The 16,531-nt window shown below is 49.4% G+C and overlaps 1 protein-coding gene across 3 annotated transcripts in view; it reads left to right on the forward strand.

Annotated features, from left to right (window-relative positions):
• Nucleotides 1-16,531, forward strand: part of ECT2L (epithelial cell transforming 2 like) — a 445,514-nt gene that overhangs the window by 125,045 nt on the left and 303,938 nt on the right. For all 3 annotated transcript variants that reach the window (XM_085612467.1, XM_085612469.1, XM_085612468.1), the window contains one exon: nucleotides 4,190-4,442. In XM_085612467.1, the coding sequence (XP_085468593.1) occupies nucleotides 4,190-4,442 (253 nt within the window). The remainder of the gene's footprint in view (nucleotides 1-4,189; nucleotides 4,443-16,531) is intronic.

Below are 16,531 nucleotides of genomic sequence, written 5' to 3' on the forward strand. Positions count from 1 at the left end.
GTTTACAAGTCAGATTGAACTAAATTAAGACATGCTTGTGTTAATTTCTCTCCATCTCAGTTGCTATTTTCTGCACTCAAGTTTACAGGATGTGGAAAAACCTGACACCGCTTTACTGTTCGGAAAAATTGTGTGAAACTTTTGGCAGCCAAGTTTTTGGGTTTGTTTTTTATGCACATAGTATATTAGCATTTCTCAGTTATCAGCATATGACTGTTATTTAACATTTTCTTCATGTACACGGAGGGCACTGGCAGCCAAGTCTAATGATATTTTTATTTCTAACAGGAAAAGCATACAACACTTTCCCTGCTAAAAATCTTAAAGCGTCCCCTTTTATCCCTTACTTTCCCCAACACCCTTCCTCACCCCACATACTGGCCCGCATTTACCCACCTGCTTAGAGCAGTAAAACCCCTTCACAAGTGGTAAATGTGTGTTAAAATCTCCCCAGGACCATGTAACTTAAAATGGTATACACTACTTATATTGGAGGTTGAAGCTGTTTGCGAGGAAATTTTAGATGACTAGGAGGATGCCTCCTTATGTAAACTAGAAAGTACGCGGATCTCTGAGATCCAAGAATAGTATTGGAATCGCATGGAGGGGTAAGGACAGAAAAGTAAAACAACAAGCCGACTTGCTCTCGTACTGCCAGGGCAGCAACAGACCAAACGCTTTGTCACACATCTTCGCATGTGCATGATATTTGTCTGGCTTGAGTCCGAAACATGACCCAAAAAGTCTCACCCAACTGATGCTCATCCTGCTTTGAAAGCTGGAGAGAGTCTTTTTTTGTTTGAATCCCCGCTCAAACCTTTGGCTTCCTTTTTCCTAGCAGGAGTAGGTATGCCATTTAAATATTGTGCAGTTTCTGCTCCGGTTGCTAACCTTGATTGGTCTTCCACTTCCGTCTACGGATGTATTTGGTCAGGAGGAGACAAGTATCTTTGCATTAAAGAGAAGCATGACTATTGCTTATGTCACCAATTCCAATTTGTGTCCTTCTGGCATCCTTTTACTCGTTCACAACTCCATCTCTGCTTGGCATGTATTTCCATATGGTGTACTGGGCCTTCTCTGATTGCCCCCTCTTTTTTGCTTTACTCACAATGAGCATTCTGCTGCCATTATGCCCAGATGAGGCCTGTGTGTGTTAGTCCTTATTTCAATTATAATGTGTGTGTCTTGCTCACATAACCTCACCCATCACACTGCCAGTTGCTGCTTCCCTTAACAAGATAACTGCATCTCGGTTATCACGCACAACATGAAAATACTTCCCAAATAAGTTCAAAACAAAAACAACATCCTTCCAACCACACAACCTATACAGTGTAGCTTGCTATGTGTGGAGAAGGGCTTTAGCACCCCTCATAAGGGTAGCAAGGTCTGTACAAATGCTGTGATACAATACAGTACCTATAAAGTATAACACACACATCCTCCATCAGATCAAACTAGAACAACGCACATGCGTCCAACATTGTTTTGCTACCGCACCCACTTCAACATCAGTGTGTTCTCCAACCGCTTGGAAACACCACACACTCACAAAACATCAGCGGAACGAATTACAGAGAACATTTCCCATACACACACAACAACAAAGCTTGGTTCTAGTGTGTAGTTGTATATCAATGAACTCAGAACATCATAAACCTTAATACAGAACATATACTGTCTCATACAGATCCCATTAGATAGACCACTGTACATATATCCAGCACAGCTCAGAGGTTCCTTATAGCTGAATTTCACTAAGGTTACAACATCACTTTACTCTCCACAAAACCAATACAGTGCTACAGAATCCCATATTACTTCAAACCCCAGCTAACATCTTGCAGTTCATATGGCAAAGGGGTAGTGTGGATCATTAGCAGGACACCATAATATTACCTACTTCACTGCTCACAAACTGGTAGATGCACAGTGCACATCCTAATCTAATCCGATGACATGCACTCTAGTTGATAACAGTCTCCAACCCCACTCATCAAACACTTCTACCCACTAAAAGATGCATATGGTAGGGTCATACACATGGAAACATCGAAAGGAGCACACCTACACTACTTATGATTGCACCTAAACAACCAGAAACAAGACTCCATTCGGAGGTGGAATCCTCTGTATCATGGTGTAAAGGTACTCAGACTCTGACAGTGCAAGCCATGGGCATAGTTGAAATGTCTATAACATAAAATAGCATGATCACTAAGTAAGTAATACTTTTTACCAAATGCCCTTCGGTACACATAACCTATCATGCAACATACACAACAGTATAACCCATTGGAAGCAAAACATGTAACTGATAAACTATTCTTCAAAACTTATTTCTGATAGGAAGCCAGCTAATATCTGCCATAGTCACAGCTATTAACTAATCTTAGCACATTTTCAGGGAAGCACAGGGCCCGATGGTGAGGGAATGGATTCCTGAGTGTGGGACACTCTCTCTCATCATAGAATAAATAATTAATCTATTAAAGTCAGACTTGCGAGACAGATTAGCCCCATCTATTGTAATACTCTCTTGCGACTATAGATAACGCACCTTTCCTAGATATTTAAAGTACACCAACTCATTCCAGAAGCTATTTTTCACATAATACAGTAACTACCTTTTGGAGACTATACTTAAAATAAACATCTGACAACCCTCTTCGAATGCAATTAGTACGCCAAGAAAAAAGTTTAAGCTCAAGGTGAGCTAAGTTAGCTTAAAAAGTTACGCTGACTTATACGTCTAATGTGAAGTGGGGTGGGGAGCAAGGGGAGCTTTAGTTTGGGAGGTTTTCTGATCTTTTATGTTTTTTGTTTGAGTTGAATCAAATTAGTGCTTCTCGCTGGCCCGGCCAGATGGTTGTAGGCAATGACATGTGTGTCATGGAAATTGATAAAGTTAAACCATAAAACTTATTTTCCAGACATTTAGAACTCTTGTGGTAAATGCTTTAGATACATTTGAGCATTCAGGAAACACTAGGAGGGAGATCTGGATACATTAAGCGAAGAAGAGTGATGTGAGGAAAGGCAATTTTAGCCAAACTCTGATTGATTCAGTCTCCTTATTTGCATCAAACATTTATTCAAGGAAGACCATTGTGGAAAAAGAAACACAGCCACTTCCTAAACTTTCTGAGATGCCTCTAGAAGCTGGGACATTTCTTCCAGTCTGTTTGGATCTGCAAAGTGATCTGTTAAGGTATTGGGTGTTTGCAAGGGTGCTGGGCTGGGATTTGGAGTTGGGACCTAAGTGGTCTCTTTTGGGTTTTGTTGAAAACTTAAAATTGTCCTGAGGTGCTAAAACCCTGCTAACCATGGGTCTCGTCACAGCTAACCGAGACATAGCAAAGCCCTCTAGATGTAAAAGAGGCACTATTGGGGCAGGATTGTCTATGCATTATGATGTTGGAAGGACTATTATGTCTGGAAAGAGGTTGCCATAAAAATATTTGAAAATGGGTTGCGGGCATGGCAGAATATTTTAAAGTGGCATTGGAGGGAAGACATGCTGTATCTTTATAGTACTATTTTATTCATACGAGACGTGTGGGAGAAAAAGTGCGAACATGCTTGGGTTTGGTGTGGGCTCCTGTCATGTATTGACTGAACATTCTTCTTAACCTACAGAAGCTATTTTAGTTTTTTGCTGTTTTTTTTTTTTTTAAAGAGTGCACTGTCATCCAAAACTCTCTTGATGTTGAAATGGTTGAGGAAGTGCAACTAACCCATGCAATATTTACACAATGTGTGTAGGAAGAATACGTTTGTGAAAAAGAATACTTCATGAGGAACAAAATTAAAAAGAAAATATTATGAGATTGGTTCATTTTCCCAACTGAAAATATCTACAAGTACCTAATATATGTGCATATCTGACACTTAGAAGCATAATCTATGCAGTACATACATCAGCCTACTTGTACCTAAATGTATGTTAAAAACATTACTACATCAGTGGAGTTTGACATGCATATTAGTCTCTTTTTGTTACAGTCCTTTGTGAACTTGGGTAGAAGACCATGGAATGTTCCAGGGAAAATTCCCCTGTCTTTTCAGGATACATGGCTATTGTGTTTATACATTGTTGCGGAGAATATATGTTTTTTGTGTGATTTATGCAAGAAAAATATTGAACAATAACTAATTTCGATTCCCTTTATACCCGTATTAAAAGGATTGCCTGTGGATTCCTAAATGCACAAAGTTTGGATGGTTTCTACCCTATGCCCCACCAGACAATGAATACAGCGCCTGGAAGCGACATTATATTGCCTGTGCAACCAGCCTGGATTATCTAACCCCGCGAGAGGCTGCAGATATCTACGGGACTCTCAATGAACCCAAGGAGGCCAGTGAAGAGAAAGAGGAAAAGCAAAGAGAAAAATTGCTGCGAAAAATGCTGCGGGAGAGATTAGCTCTACATAAAAGTAAGTAGCATTTAAAATGTCTTTTTTTTTCTCCTTTTGTTTGATCCACTCTGATTATGCACAATCCTTAATTTAACCTAAAAAGTAATTGCAGGGTCCCAAAGTTTGTCTTAGAAGCCAGACACCAGCATTGCCAGGTGTCGACTTGCAGAATATCGAAGCTGCCTAATCATGAATTATCCTCATGCATCTTTCTACCACCAGCTTCTTCTTCGTGGCTCTTTATCTCCCCCCTCCAGATTGTGTTTCATTGCTGCCTTCTGTCCATGTCATTGTGTACCTATCTTTCTTTCTTTTCCTATTCCCTTCTCCCTTTTATGTCTTGCTTTCTGTTGCTCTGATAATGAAAAATAAGTCCCTGTCCCCCAAAATGAGTGCTGGTGGCCACCACCTGCAGGCACCAGCACAGATTAAGAACTGATTGTGTCTTATCTGATATCAGTACTTTAAAACGAAACAGTAAGCATACAGTTCAGAACAATCTCATTTTGCTTGTGTTTTGTGTTGATGCTGTAAGCGTAGGCTGAAACGTTTATACCCACTCCTCAACAAAGCTGACCAAAGAAAATGCTTCGAGAGAACAATTTTACTATTAAGAATAGCCACCTGATATTCACTTCAGAAATGTGCTATTACGAATATCATTTGTTTTGCACTTTTTAAATCTTAGAAGTGTATATATTTTCATAATGTTTCATTAGTAAAGACCTACATAATTCTGGGAACTGACTGCCAAAGCTGAATGAAGCGCAGTAGGTGATCTGTACAAATGTCTGTGAAATTGCATAAGCACGGCAACGCAGTTAGCTACATTATTTGCTCTCTAATATTTCCATATTTATTATTTTCATCTGTGAGAACCTATTTCCACTTTGCAGCAGAACCAGAAATTAGTTCCAAAAATAGTTACAATTCAAATGTGCCCAGAGCTGCATGACCTGTGCAGCCCGCTTCCATTTGCAGATAGAAAAGCTTACTACTAGTTTCGCAGTGTGGCTTGGAACCTGTAGTCATGGTGTACTTTTTTTTTTTATAAACAAGTTTTTATTGTTTTTAGCAGTACAACAACATAAACTGTCGGGCCCTTCAAACCATCACCACACAGTAGTACAGTAAAAAGTGCACCACATTCCCACCCTCCCCTAAAAACTCTCCCCCATCTTCCAAACCACCCTACTAAGGTATGTTGCCCAGCCATTTCCCCCAGACTTTCCGGTATTTCTTGGGGCAACCTTGTGCCCGATAAAGAGTCCGCTCCTGTGCCGCACACCAGTCCACCCCGGCGCCCCACTTAGCTATGCATGGCGGCTGCGGTTGCCTCCACGCCGCTGCAATGTCTCGCTTGGCCACCATCAAGGCCGTCATGAGAAATAACTGTTCTGGGTGCGAGCCATCCAAGCCATCCGTGATGCCCAGCAGGGAGTGTCGAGGCTCATGTGGCACCGCCCACCCCAGGACCTCCGTAAGTTCGGACTCAATGCCCCTCCAGAACCCCGCCAGCTCCTGGCAAGACCACACCATATGAAAGAAGTCGGCCGGCTCGGAGCCACAACGGGGGCAAGCCGCGTCCCCGGAGATGCCCGCACGGTGTAGGCGAGCCGGCGTGAGATAGGCAGTATGCAGGTAATAAATTTGGATGAGTCTCAGTTTAGCGGAGGCCGTCACCAAGCGGGGGGCCATAAGGGCGTCCCGCCAGTCGGCCTCGTCCAGGGGACCCACCCAACCCTCCCATCGCTCCTTAAGGCCCTCAAGGGATGTAGGGGTGCAGTTGACGAGGGAGCAGTAAATCCTGGAAATGCCCCCCCTCCCCAGATTACCCAGCATGACGTGAGCCTCCGGGGGGCTGTGGTCCGGCAGCCGGACGTCCAGTGGGGTGTAGGTGCGTATGGCGTGGCGCAGCTGGAGGTATCAATAAAATTGGGAGGAGTGGAGGGAGAAGCGCGCCTGCAGCTCTGAAAAGGAACACATTCGCCCTCCCCGCCAGACGTCCCCCAGCTGGGAAACGCCAATTAGATCCCACGATTTGAAGCCTTCCAGCTCCGTGACCTCCCGCAACCACGTCCCGTGCCACAGGGGAGTGACCCGGGTCAGCCTCCCCGTCCATCGGGTGTGACGGGGGGCCGCTCGCCAGGACAGGAATACTGCCCTGGTGATGTCCGGGCAAGAGGTAGGGATGGAGGCGCCATACAGGCGATCCTGAATACCGGAGAAACCCAAATCCCCAAGTTCCACCCTGTAGGCCGGGTCGGACCAACCCCCCCCCAAACCAGCCATGAATGACCAGAAGGCGGGTGGCCAGATAATAGAGGTAGAGATTAGACATGCCCAGGCCCCCGTCAAAGGTGGGTATGCGGCACGTCGACAAAGCCAGCCGATGCCTCCCACTGCCCCAGAGGAATCTCGTCGCCATCCCGTCCAGTTCGCGAAACCAAGGTCGCGGAAAGGAGAGGGGGGTGTTTTGCAGCACATACAGAAACCGGGGAAGGATCATCATTTTGTAGAGGGCCACCCTCCCTAGCGGATTGAGAGGCAGCTGGTGCCATCGCGCCAAGTCTGCCTTGGCTTTCTTGACCAGGGGGGTGACGTTAAGCGCCCAACTCAGCTCCGGGAGGAGGGAGACCCAGATGCCCAGGTATTGAAATGACAGCCGGCGGAGAGGGATGGTCGCCTGCCAATCAAAACACTCCCTGGAGGGGTGCAACGGAACCAGGACCGATTTCCGCGAATTGAGGGATAGACCAGACGCCCGGCCAAAACGGCCCAGGATAGATAGTGCACGGGGTCCGGAACGCGCCGGGTCACCAAGATACAGCAGGACGTCGTCCGCATAAAGGGCGATTTTGTCCGCCTCTAGGCCAGGCCACTCCCAGCCCCGAAGGAGGGGGTCAGATCTAATCAGGGCGGCCAGGGGTTCCATTGCGAGGGCGAAGAGAAGGGGCGACAGTGGGCAACCCTGCCGCATCCCCCAGCCGATCCGAAATGGCCTCGATAGCGCTCCATTAACCAATACTCTGGCACGGGGTTGGGCATAGGGGACTCGCACCATCCCCACGAACCGAGGGCCAAAACCCATGTGGGTCAGGACTTCAAATAGGGAGGTCCACCCCACTGAGTCGAAAGCCTTTTCAAAATCAACGAGGAGGAGAGCGAGGTATGGAGTCAGTCGGTGGCGGTGGGCCAGGGCCACATGGAGGCGGCGAAGACAGTGGCGGGTGCCCCGAGCAGGCATGAAGCCACATAGGTCCGAGTGGACCAAGGTTGACAGAAAGGGCCGAAGCCGTTGGGCCAGGACCGCCGCGTAGAGCTTCACGTCAGTGTTAATGAGCGAAATTGGACGGTAGGCCGCTCTGTCAGTGGACGGTGGCGTGGATTTAGGCAAAACCACGATCGTGGCCAGGTCAGCTTCCGGGGGGAAGGAACCTCTCTCAATCGCCTCCGCATAGTGAGCTCGCAACCGCGGGGCCAGGCAGTCTCTGTAGGCGGCATAGAATTCTTGGGGGAATCCGTCAGGTCCCGGGGTCTTCCCCGCGGACGTACGCCCGATTGCATCCCCAATTTCCTCGAGGGAGATGGGGGCCTCCAGGCTCTCCCATTCGTCCGGCCGAAGCCGGGCGAGGTGTTCGCCCCCATACGCGAGCAGAACGGTCAAAGAAAGATCTGGTGCGCCGGCCTGATAGAGCTGAGAGTAGAACTGGGCAAAGGCTGCCGCCATCGCCACGGAGGAGGACTGGAGCACGCCCGAGGAATCGGTGATCGCCGGAATGATACACGACGCCCTGGGGTAGGTGGCCAGGCGGTGTAACAGCGCACCGTTCTTGTCACCCCAACCATACACCCTCGCCAACGAGGATTGCCAGAGAAGCTTGGCCGCCTCGAGGGATCGCTGACGAATCTCCTGGCGAAGGAGCCTCAGCTGCCGATCCACCGCCGGGTCGTCGTGCTCAGAGAGAGACCGCTCCAGCCGCAGCGCCCGGGCCTCGCAGGCAGTGAGCTGCTGCAACTGCGCCTGGCGGTGCCGCACCACATGCGCCTTGGCCGCCCCTCTAATGGTTGCCTAACAGACCTCCCAAAGGGTGCCCGCCGACGAGACCGAGCCCTCATTGGTGCAATAGTATTGAGTAAGCTCGGTGCCCACCGCCTCACGTAGTGTCTTGTCCTGGAGGAACCAGGCGCTAAACCGCCACACCGGCCGAGCCGCGTGCGGCAGAGGGCCTAGACCCAGGAGGACCGGCGAGTGATCCGAAATCCCCCTGGGGAGGATGCGGACATCCTGGACGCTCCCGCACTCGGCGGGGGGGGACAAAAATCATATCAATACGCGCGTGAGAGTGGTGAGCGGCCGAAGTGTGGGTGTACTGACGAGCGTGAGGATTCCAAAGCCTCCAGGCGTCACATAGGCCCTGGGCCTCGGCCCAACCCGCCAGCTGCCTTGCTCGCGCAGCGCAGGAATCCGAAATCGGTCCCGAAGAGTCCAGCTGAGGTGCCGAGACGGCATTAAAATCCCCCCCCAAGCACCACAGCACCCACCGGGAGAGTTTCCAACAGAGAGGCGGCGTGGGATAAAGCCTGCGACAGTCCCGAGGGTGGCGCATATAGCGACAGGAAGCTGATCGGTCTACCATCAGGCGTGCCGCAAATAGCAATCCCGGTTCCCTGAGGGTCGTGGGTCACCCGCGCAAGGACGAAGGGAAGGAGCGGCGCAGCAGGACCGCCACCCCGCAGGAGCCACGGGAGAACCCAGAATGCCACACCCGGTCATACCCATAACGCGCCAAGTAGGGACATTTTTCCCCGAGAAGATGGGTCTCCTGAAGGAGGAGCACGTCGGCCCCTACGCGTTGAGCATACTTAAGGACTGCAGTGCGCTTGAGCCTATCCAACAGGCCGTTCACATTCCAGGACAGGATGCGCAGCTGGGCCCTGGGGGCTATGTCATCCATGGAGGCGACGGGCATGGTGCGCCGCGGGATCGGAACAACCAGGGGGGTGCCAGGAGGACCTCAAGCAGCGCGCAGGGAGGAGAGGAGAATCGCCCAGGGACCACGGGGAGAGCAAGTGACAGACGAAAGGGAGCCAGGGAAGCCAGGCTGAGAGCGGGCGCTAGTGGAGCGCGTGTGAGTGTCAGTGCGGAGCTCTGCAGTAGCGCTCGCAGGAAGCTGCTGTGTGACGCGCCCAAGAAGAACCAGACCCAAACTAAAGGAAACATCCTCCCTAGGAGGAACAACCAACAGAACCCCCCCCCCAACCCCCCAACCCCCACCCTACACTTCGAGAACTGAAGCATCTGTCGCCCTAACTTCAACAACAACTACAAAGCCCCAAGCGAAACGCTCGGGTGTCAAGAGCGTGGTGGACCCCTCCAGAAGTACGGATGTGAGTGTTCCGTCCTACATTGCTACACATGAGCGGGAAGCCGCTGAATCCAGGTCCGTGGTGGAGGCCCCAGCAGCGGGACAAGGCCGTCCAACCCCTTGCCGAAACAGAGGACAAAGAAAAGTCACAATGCCAGGCTGCGGGAGAGGTCAGAAAGGCCCACTAGCGTGGGGAGGGGGGTCAGGGACGGGTCCGGCAGACATGGCGATTGTCGCCGAAGGCCCCCAGCCGCCTGGGAGGACGTCCCGGAGGAGGCGGATGAGTCCCTCGGTCTCCTCCCTGATGTGCTCGTGGAGCGAGGCCCAGCCGCCATCCCACCCCGGGGCCGCCGGGACTGCGTGCGCCTCCTGCGGCGTGGGCACGGGAGCCTGGTTGCATCTTGGTCCGAAGGCCGCCGAGCCGGCGACACCCGCCCGGACTGGCGCAACGGTCGTTCCTCGGTGAGCCAAGTCCAGGCCGCCCGGGGAGTGTCAAAAAACAGGGTCTTACTCTGGAAGACAACGCGGAGGCGTGCTGGGAACTGAAGTTGGTAGCTGAGACCCAGGGAGCGCATCTTGTGTTTCACCTCTGTGTACGAGCGGCGTTGCTCCTGAACCTCCCGGGTGTAGTCCGGGAAAACCATGATGTTGTGGTTGTTGAAGGACAAGGGAGCTTGCACCCGCGCCTCCCTCAGAATAGCGTCTCTGTCCCTGAAGTTGAGGATCCGCAAGATGAAGGGGCGCGGGGGGGCCCCCACCGGAGGCTTGGCGGCCAACGACCGGTGCGCTCTTTCCACTACAAACCAGTTGGACAAGCTGGCCGCCGGCATCCAAGACTTGAACCACTTCTCCAGGAAGTCGTCGGTGCGGCCAGACTCGACCCCCTCCGGAAAGCCCACCAGGCGGAGGTTGTTGTGGCGGGCCCGGTTTTCGGCATCCTCCGCCCGCCGATGCAACTCCTTGGAATGGGTCATGAGCTCCCGAACCTGGTCTTGGAGCTGCCGGATGTCGTCCTCCGCAGTCGAGATCCGGGACTCCGTCTCGGTGATGCGGGCCGTGGCATTGCGAAGGTCCTGTCGCAGGAGCGCAACGTCCACCTTCACCTCCCCGACCATCCCCTCCAGGGACGTGCGGGAGGCGGTGATGGCCTGTAATATGGCGGCAAGGTCCGCGCCGGGGGTCGGTGCCGCCTCCCCGCCCGGGGGGTCGGAGGTCGTGAAACGGTCGATTTTGGTCTGGTGGGGCGCGGCTGCCGACTTGGCACCCCTGTCCTTGCCCATGACTGCCCTCGGGAAGTGCGCGCCGGTGCCCAGGTGCTGTATGGCAAATCTTCGGCCAGCCGCACCCAACGTCCAAGCGGCCGGCCGGGGTCCAGGGCAATGAGAAGTAGAAGTGGTGCCGACCCCTAGCAGGGGGAGGCCAGGAGTCCACCGAGGATACCGCTGCCCCGCTTCAGAGCCGGTCTGGCGTGGCCCCCCCCCCCGCAGCCGCCGCCAGCGCGCGCGCCACGCCACGCCAGGTCCAGCACCCACAGCGGGCCCGCGGGCGCACCCCGTGCAGCGCTCACAGCCACGAGCTTCAACAGGACCCCTCCAGGGGGGGGGGGAAAGGAACAGGGCACCCTCTGCCCCACAGCGGCAGGCTCCAACCGGCGGCGGCGGGGGAGGGGAGTCCAATGGCCTTCACGCGGAGATGAGCTCCCCCGCCAGCCGCCTATGCCGGTACTCGTAGTGGAATCACGTTCGGGGCCCTCCAAGAGACCGCGACCCGGTCGCTGCCGATGCCAGTCTTCAGCCGCTGCGGGGGAAGGAATCAGGAGCCAGGCCCGGCATAGCCCGACGGGGCCGCCCACACAGGTCCGCGCCTCTCACCTCAGCTCCACTGCGCCGCGGGCCTTCGCAGATCCAGGGGCCCCCCCGGCAACATATGTTCTCTGTGGCGTCTCGTGGGTCACAGCAGGCACCCCACCAAGCCGGTGACAGCGTCAAGTGGCTCCGGGAATGACCGGGATCTCCCCTCCGGGTCCCGCGATGAGTGGCCGGCCGCCGCCAGCCACACGGCCCGTGCCTCCCACTGGCGCCGCGGGACTCGCGTTGCGCCCAGCGCCGGCCACAGAACCAGCCAGCTGCGTCTCTCGTGGCCTCACATCAAGGGACGGCAGAGCTCGGGCCCGGGAGCAGGAAAACGGCCAAAAGCTCTACCGAATGTGGGGACTCGGTCCCGCTGCAGGTAGGGACCTCCGGATCGGCGCTAGGACAGCGGAGCACGGATAAAAGCCGGATGCGAGGGGTCAAGCATCGGGAGCCTCACATCGGTGCGGCCATCATGATTAGCGCCACCTAGCGCTCCCCATGGTGTACTTTTTTAATGTGCCTTTCTGATGATGTGGGTTAGTGTCCCCTTTATATCTGGTACTTAGGAGAGGAAAGATTGTCTTTTGATCGAGAAACATCTGCCCCTTCCTGACCACAGATCTTAGAATGAGACATCATATTTTATACATAATGCATAATAATGTCAAGGAGTGGTGAAAATGGCGAAGGTCTGTTCTTGTTGCCACTTCTGACTCAGCAGCGAGACCCCATGCTTCTACGTCTCTTCCTGTGGTAACCAGACACACACATTTTAAGAAAAGCACAAAAGCATTCTGCAAGGACATAAACACTGCTCTTTTGTTTAGTTGTGCCTTAGGTTGCCTGGCCTCCTTTAGACAGTCATAGACAGTCCTAAAGAGACAATACCCCAAGACACTATGTTGTCTTTGACTCTTTCTCTGCCAGATCAATGTGACTGAGAACTAATGAAAATTGTCAGCAATGACCTAGACACCAATTAACTGAAAGGAGGAAGAGGTCCATTTTCATAGTTTGAGTTCCTACCGTAGTGTACATGTTCATTGAGCTCCTCTCTGTGATGTACAGTAGGAATAGTGTTTCATGTTAGATGTGGAGACTACTAAGCAGCTAGTATTAATTAAGGAAGGATATGGTTCACAGGTGGGTCAGAGCTTTGGGCTAGGAGTTACCCTTGCATGTGTAGGAATTTCTCCATGCTACTACTCTCCTGTCACTTAGGTGAAAAGTGAAAAAATATAATTTTAGTTTTTGATTGGAAGAACCTTACTTCTCCTTCACAAAACAGAAACAGTTATAGGTCAGTCCTTTAGTGGCCTTTTCCTATCACCATTCAATTCTTGGTGAGGGGCAAAACATTGTCCTCCTTAGCTCCTTCATTTCTTTACCAGGGAGGCTAGATTTTTCTGCAAGATAAAAAAGAAGTTGCCTGCACAAAACTGTCCTAAAAGGGTAAACATCAAACTCTTATAGGAAGGGCTAAAACATCTTCAAATTGTTTCTCTTTGCTATGGTAAAAAAATATTAACAGGATCACAGCAAACCCAACATAATACTAATGCTTTCCCCCTATATGGTCCTGTGTTTGGTGTAACTCAGAGCCCTTACCAAGCACACACTAACCCAGCCCATGAAAGGACAGCTGGAGTGTGTTTGGCGAAGAGAAGACTTCCTTTCCTGGCTTGACAAGAGGGTGCTAATGACCTTATTGTTTGGCTTTGTCCAGAAGCTGGAGAGCACTTACCTTGTGACAGGCGCCCCTCTCTAGCTCCATGACTTTACCCAGAGGTTTTGATTGAATGTGGATATTCATTTTTCCCAACCAATCCTCAGCTGTGGTTTGTGCAGGTTAAAGAGGACCAAGGCAGTTAACAGTATACAATTTCCCCTATTATATTCTATCCTCCCAAAAAGGGTGTGTATCTTCAGATGATTTAGGGACTGCACCAGAAATCATCTGTGGTAAACATCCACCTATACAAATAGTCGCTATAGAAGTATCTGGGCAGTTGACTCGTATCGAAGCCTCCATCTAAGCAATAGGCAAAATAATCCAGTGACTTCCTGGCCTTTTGCAGAAACAAAAAGAAGCAGCACCCACTGAGAAAAAGAGACTAAACATTGCTATTTTTCCCACCTACTTCATGACAGTGGCAACAAAGCTTTTGTTTCCCTGTATTTATTGCAGAGACATTGAGATGATATTGGTATTGCAATTGTTACAATTAATGCCTTTGAAGATATGGATTGATCAGGAGTTTAATATCAGCAGTCTTTATCATTATGCAGAGATAGCACTGCAAAGAAGATTGCTTGTGACATCTCATTTCAATACTATTAACATTATTGCTAACATTGATTAAGCTGCAGACAATTACTATTTTCCAATTCTATCCACTGATAGGGAAATGTTGCCTTATTTGCTTTAAATAACACTTTGAGCCGATGGGCACGCTTCGTCAAGGAGTTCTTGGTGTAGGACAACAGTAAAGGATGTGGCTTAAGCCCACATCTTTCACTGAGAGCCAGCTGGATATGGCTGAAGGCCATGTTCGGTGAATTCTGGTGCCTGGGAATTGTGTGATTTTGACGACTAGTTGACAGAACCCATGAGCTTAGCCAAAAGCCATGCCCACCAGACACTGAGAGAAAGGTTAGAAAAATGTAAGCACTTATCCTAAAAAAAATCTCTTAATCTTTTGTTTAAATGATGTCATGGTTCCATCCAAAGAGTCAAAATGAAATTAATCAGTTATGATTAACCCAGATATAACACTTCACGTAAACTCGCACAGAGTACATCACAAATGGCATATTTTTTGATAATGTGATGTCATCGATGATGACATTTCTGAGATCACAATTTAAATCCGTGTTTGGAGAAATTATGATCAAATAGCTCGCCAGTGGTTTTATGTGTTAGATTGTAATCGCGAAGTCCCTTTGAGAAACACAGGTCAGTACTCATCAGATTACCTAAGGATTGTGTTGAGGTGATATAGTGGAAGTAATGACATCAGTAGAACGTGGAATGTTGAAGTTACAATGTGAGTAATGACAGTTGTAGAAATTAGTTGCTTGGAAGACGCAGAGCGCTTAGTCGCATAATAAAGGAACTCATTTAACTTCCATTTGTGTAGCGTGTTACTACAAACAAATAAAAGTTCATGATCTTTTGCATTCCTGGGTCAAGGAACCCATCAACTAACGGGAAATAAGGTTCTAATCTACTCTTGTACACCACAATTTTGAAGATGATTTCTGAGGGCAATTTTAAGGCAGATTAGTTTGACATTTTTGCTTATATCCAGGATTCTGGCCTGTGGGTCAGATTTGCAGCTAAAGTGTGCTTTCTAAGAACAGGCCTATAAAGATGGCTAAAAACACAATCCTTGTAGATATGGCTCCACCCCCACATTAGACCACGAAATGATATCTTGTCTTAAACAATAGTACCACCTCAGTGTTCACTCATGAAGCATCAGACACTGCTCCTTACACTTAATCTGTCAAGCTTCTTTAGGTGATGTATACATTCAAAACTGATAACCCCTAATTTTTATTAGCATTTCAATAAAGCAATCACAGACAGTACCCTCGCTGTGGTCATAGCAATGATAGAGAGGACAAAGATGCATTTCTTATAATGGTTGACCTGGCTCTAGGCTCAAGGGGAAATGCTGGTCCTATCAACAGTGACAGAAAAACAGAGTTATCAACATTCCCACAAACGTCCCTTTCCCCTCCCCACCCATTCAGGAACAACCCTGTGAAGCAGCTCCCAACAGCGTCTCATGGACAGAGGAAGTATCGTAACCCATCAAGAGATAGCCACATGCTCCTATTCTCATCAAGATAAAACGTCAAACCAAAAAGAGGATGCCTTGTACCAGAAACAACATGAAAGCAACCCAGGGCAATTCCATGCAGAAGCAGTATAGGCGAGCCCCTTTTGATGAACAGAGACACACCCACGAAGGAAAAGAGGAGGTCCCAGGGGACCCTTGGAGGGAGGAGGGGGATTTCCATAAGGTTCACCAAATACAGTGAGGAGAAATGCCCATGTGCTTTCGTTATATCACTTGGATGGATGTACCACAATTAACCTGATGGATTCCAAAATTAAAGTCCATAGAACTACCATTTGACTGTGTTTAAGTCTTTATTCTTCTTGATGATCAAAATATGAAGATACAAGTTCATACTCTCAAGGATTTATTAAGTGAAAGCGCAATGTAATGCATTGGCCAGCAGTCACAAGAATAAATACCGGAAAATCTCCAGCCTAGAAATGTGGGCATTCACTGTGATTCAACATTGCAAGAAACCGATTTCAGTATGAGATATTATCATCAATTTCACAGGTTATCATTGCGGCATGAACCTCTCACATCAGATGGCGAGTGTAAGTGTTTCTTGATTTTCAAAGCCTGCAAAGGAGTCGCCAAAGTCCCCCTGGTGGTATATGGGCAGGGGTTCAGAATTCTTCATTCTTGTGTCCTTCTTTCCTATTCCTCTTACCAAAATCTCCTCTCCTTAAGCCTACTAATGTGGTGCCATTTTGTTGGCATGCCTGGTCGCTTACTCATGGTTTTCTAACACAGACAACGTACTATAAGCATATAACAAAATTAGCTCAGCACACAACTCAAGTTCATGTATTGTGGACAGAAATATATGTCAAAATTAATAAACAAACAGGTATGTAATATATCCCAAAAGATTCACGATAAACTTCAGTGTCTTGATGATGAATTTTTCTTTATTTTGTTGTTCAAGTTTTTCTGATTTAAAAGTACAGCATACAATTCATAGCCGACGCGTTTCGTCCCAACGGGACTTCTTCAAGGCTCCATATTAACAATAAAACAACCTCTATATTTGT

This window comes from Triturus cristatus, chromosome 6 (genome assembly GCF_964204655.1).
Source record: "Triturus cristatus chromosome 6, aTriCri1.1, whole genome shotgun sequence".
In the NCBI taxonomy this organism is placed as follows: domain Eukaryota; kingdom Metazoa; phylum Chordata; class Amphibia; order Caudata; family Salamandridae; genus Triturus; species Triturus cristatus.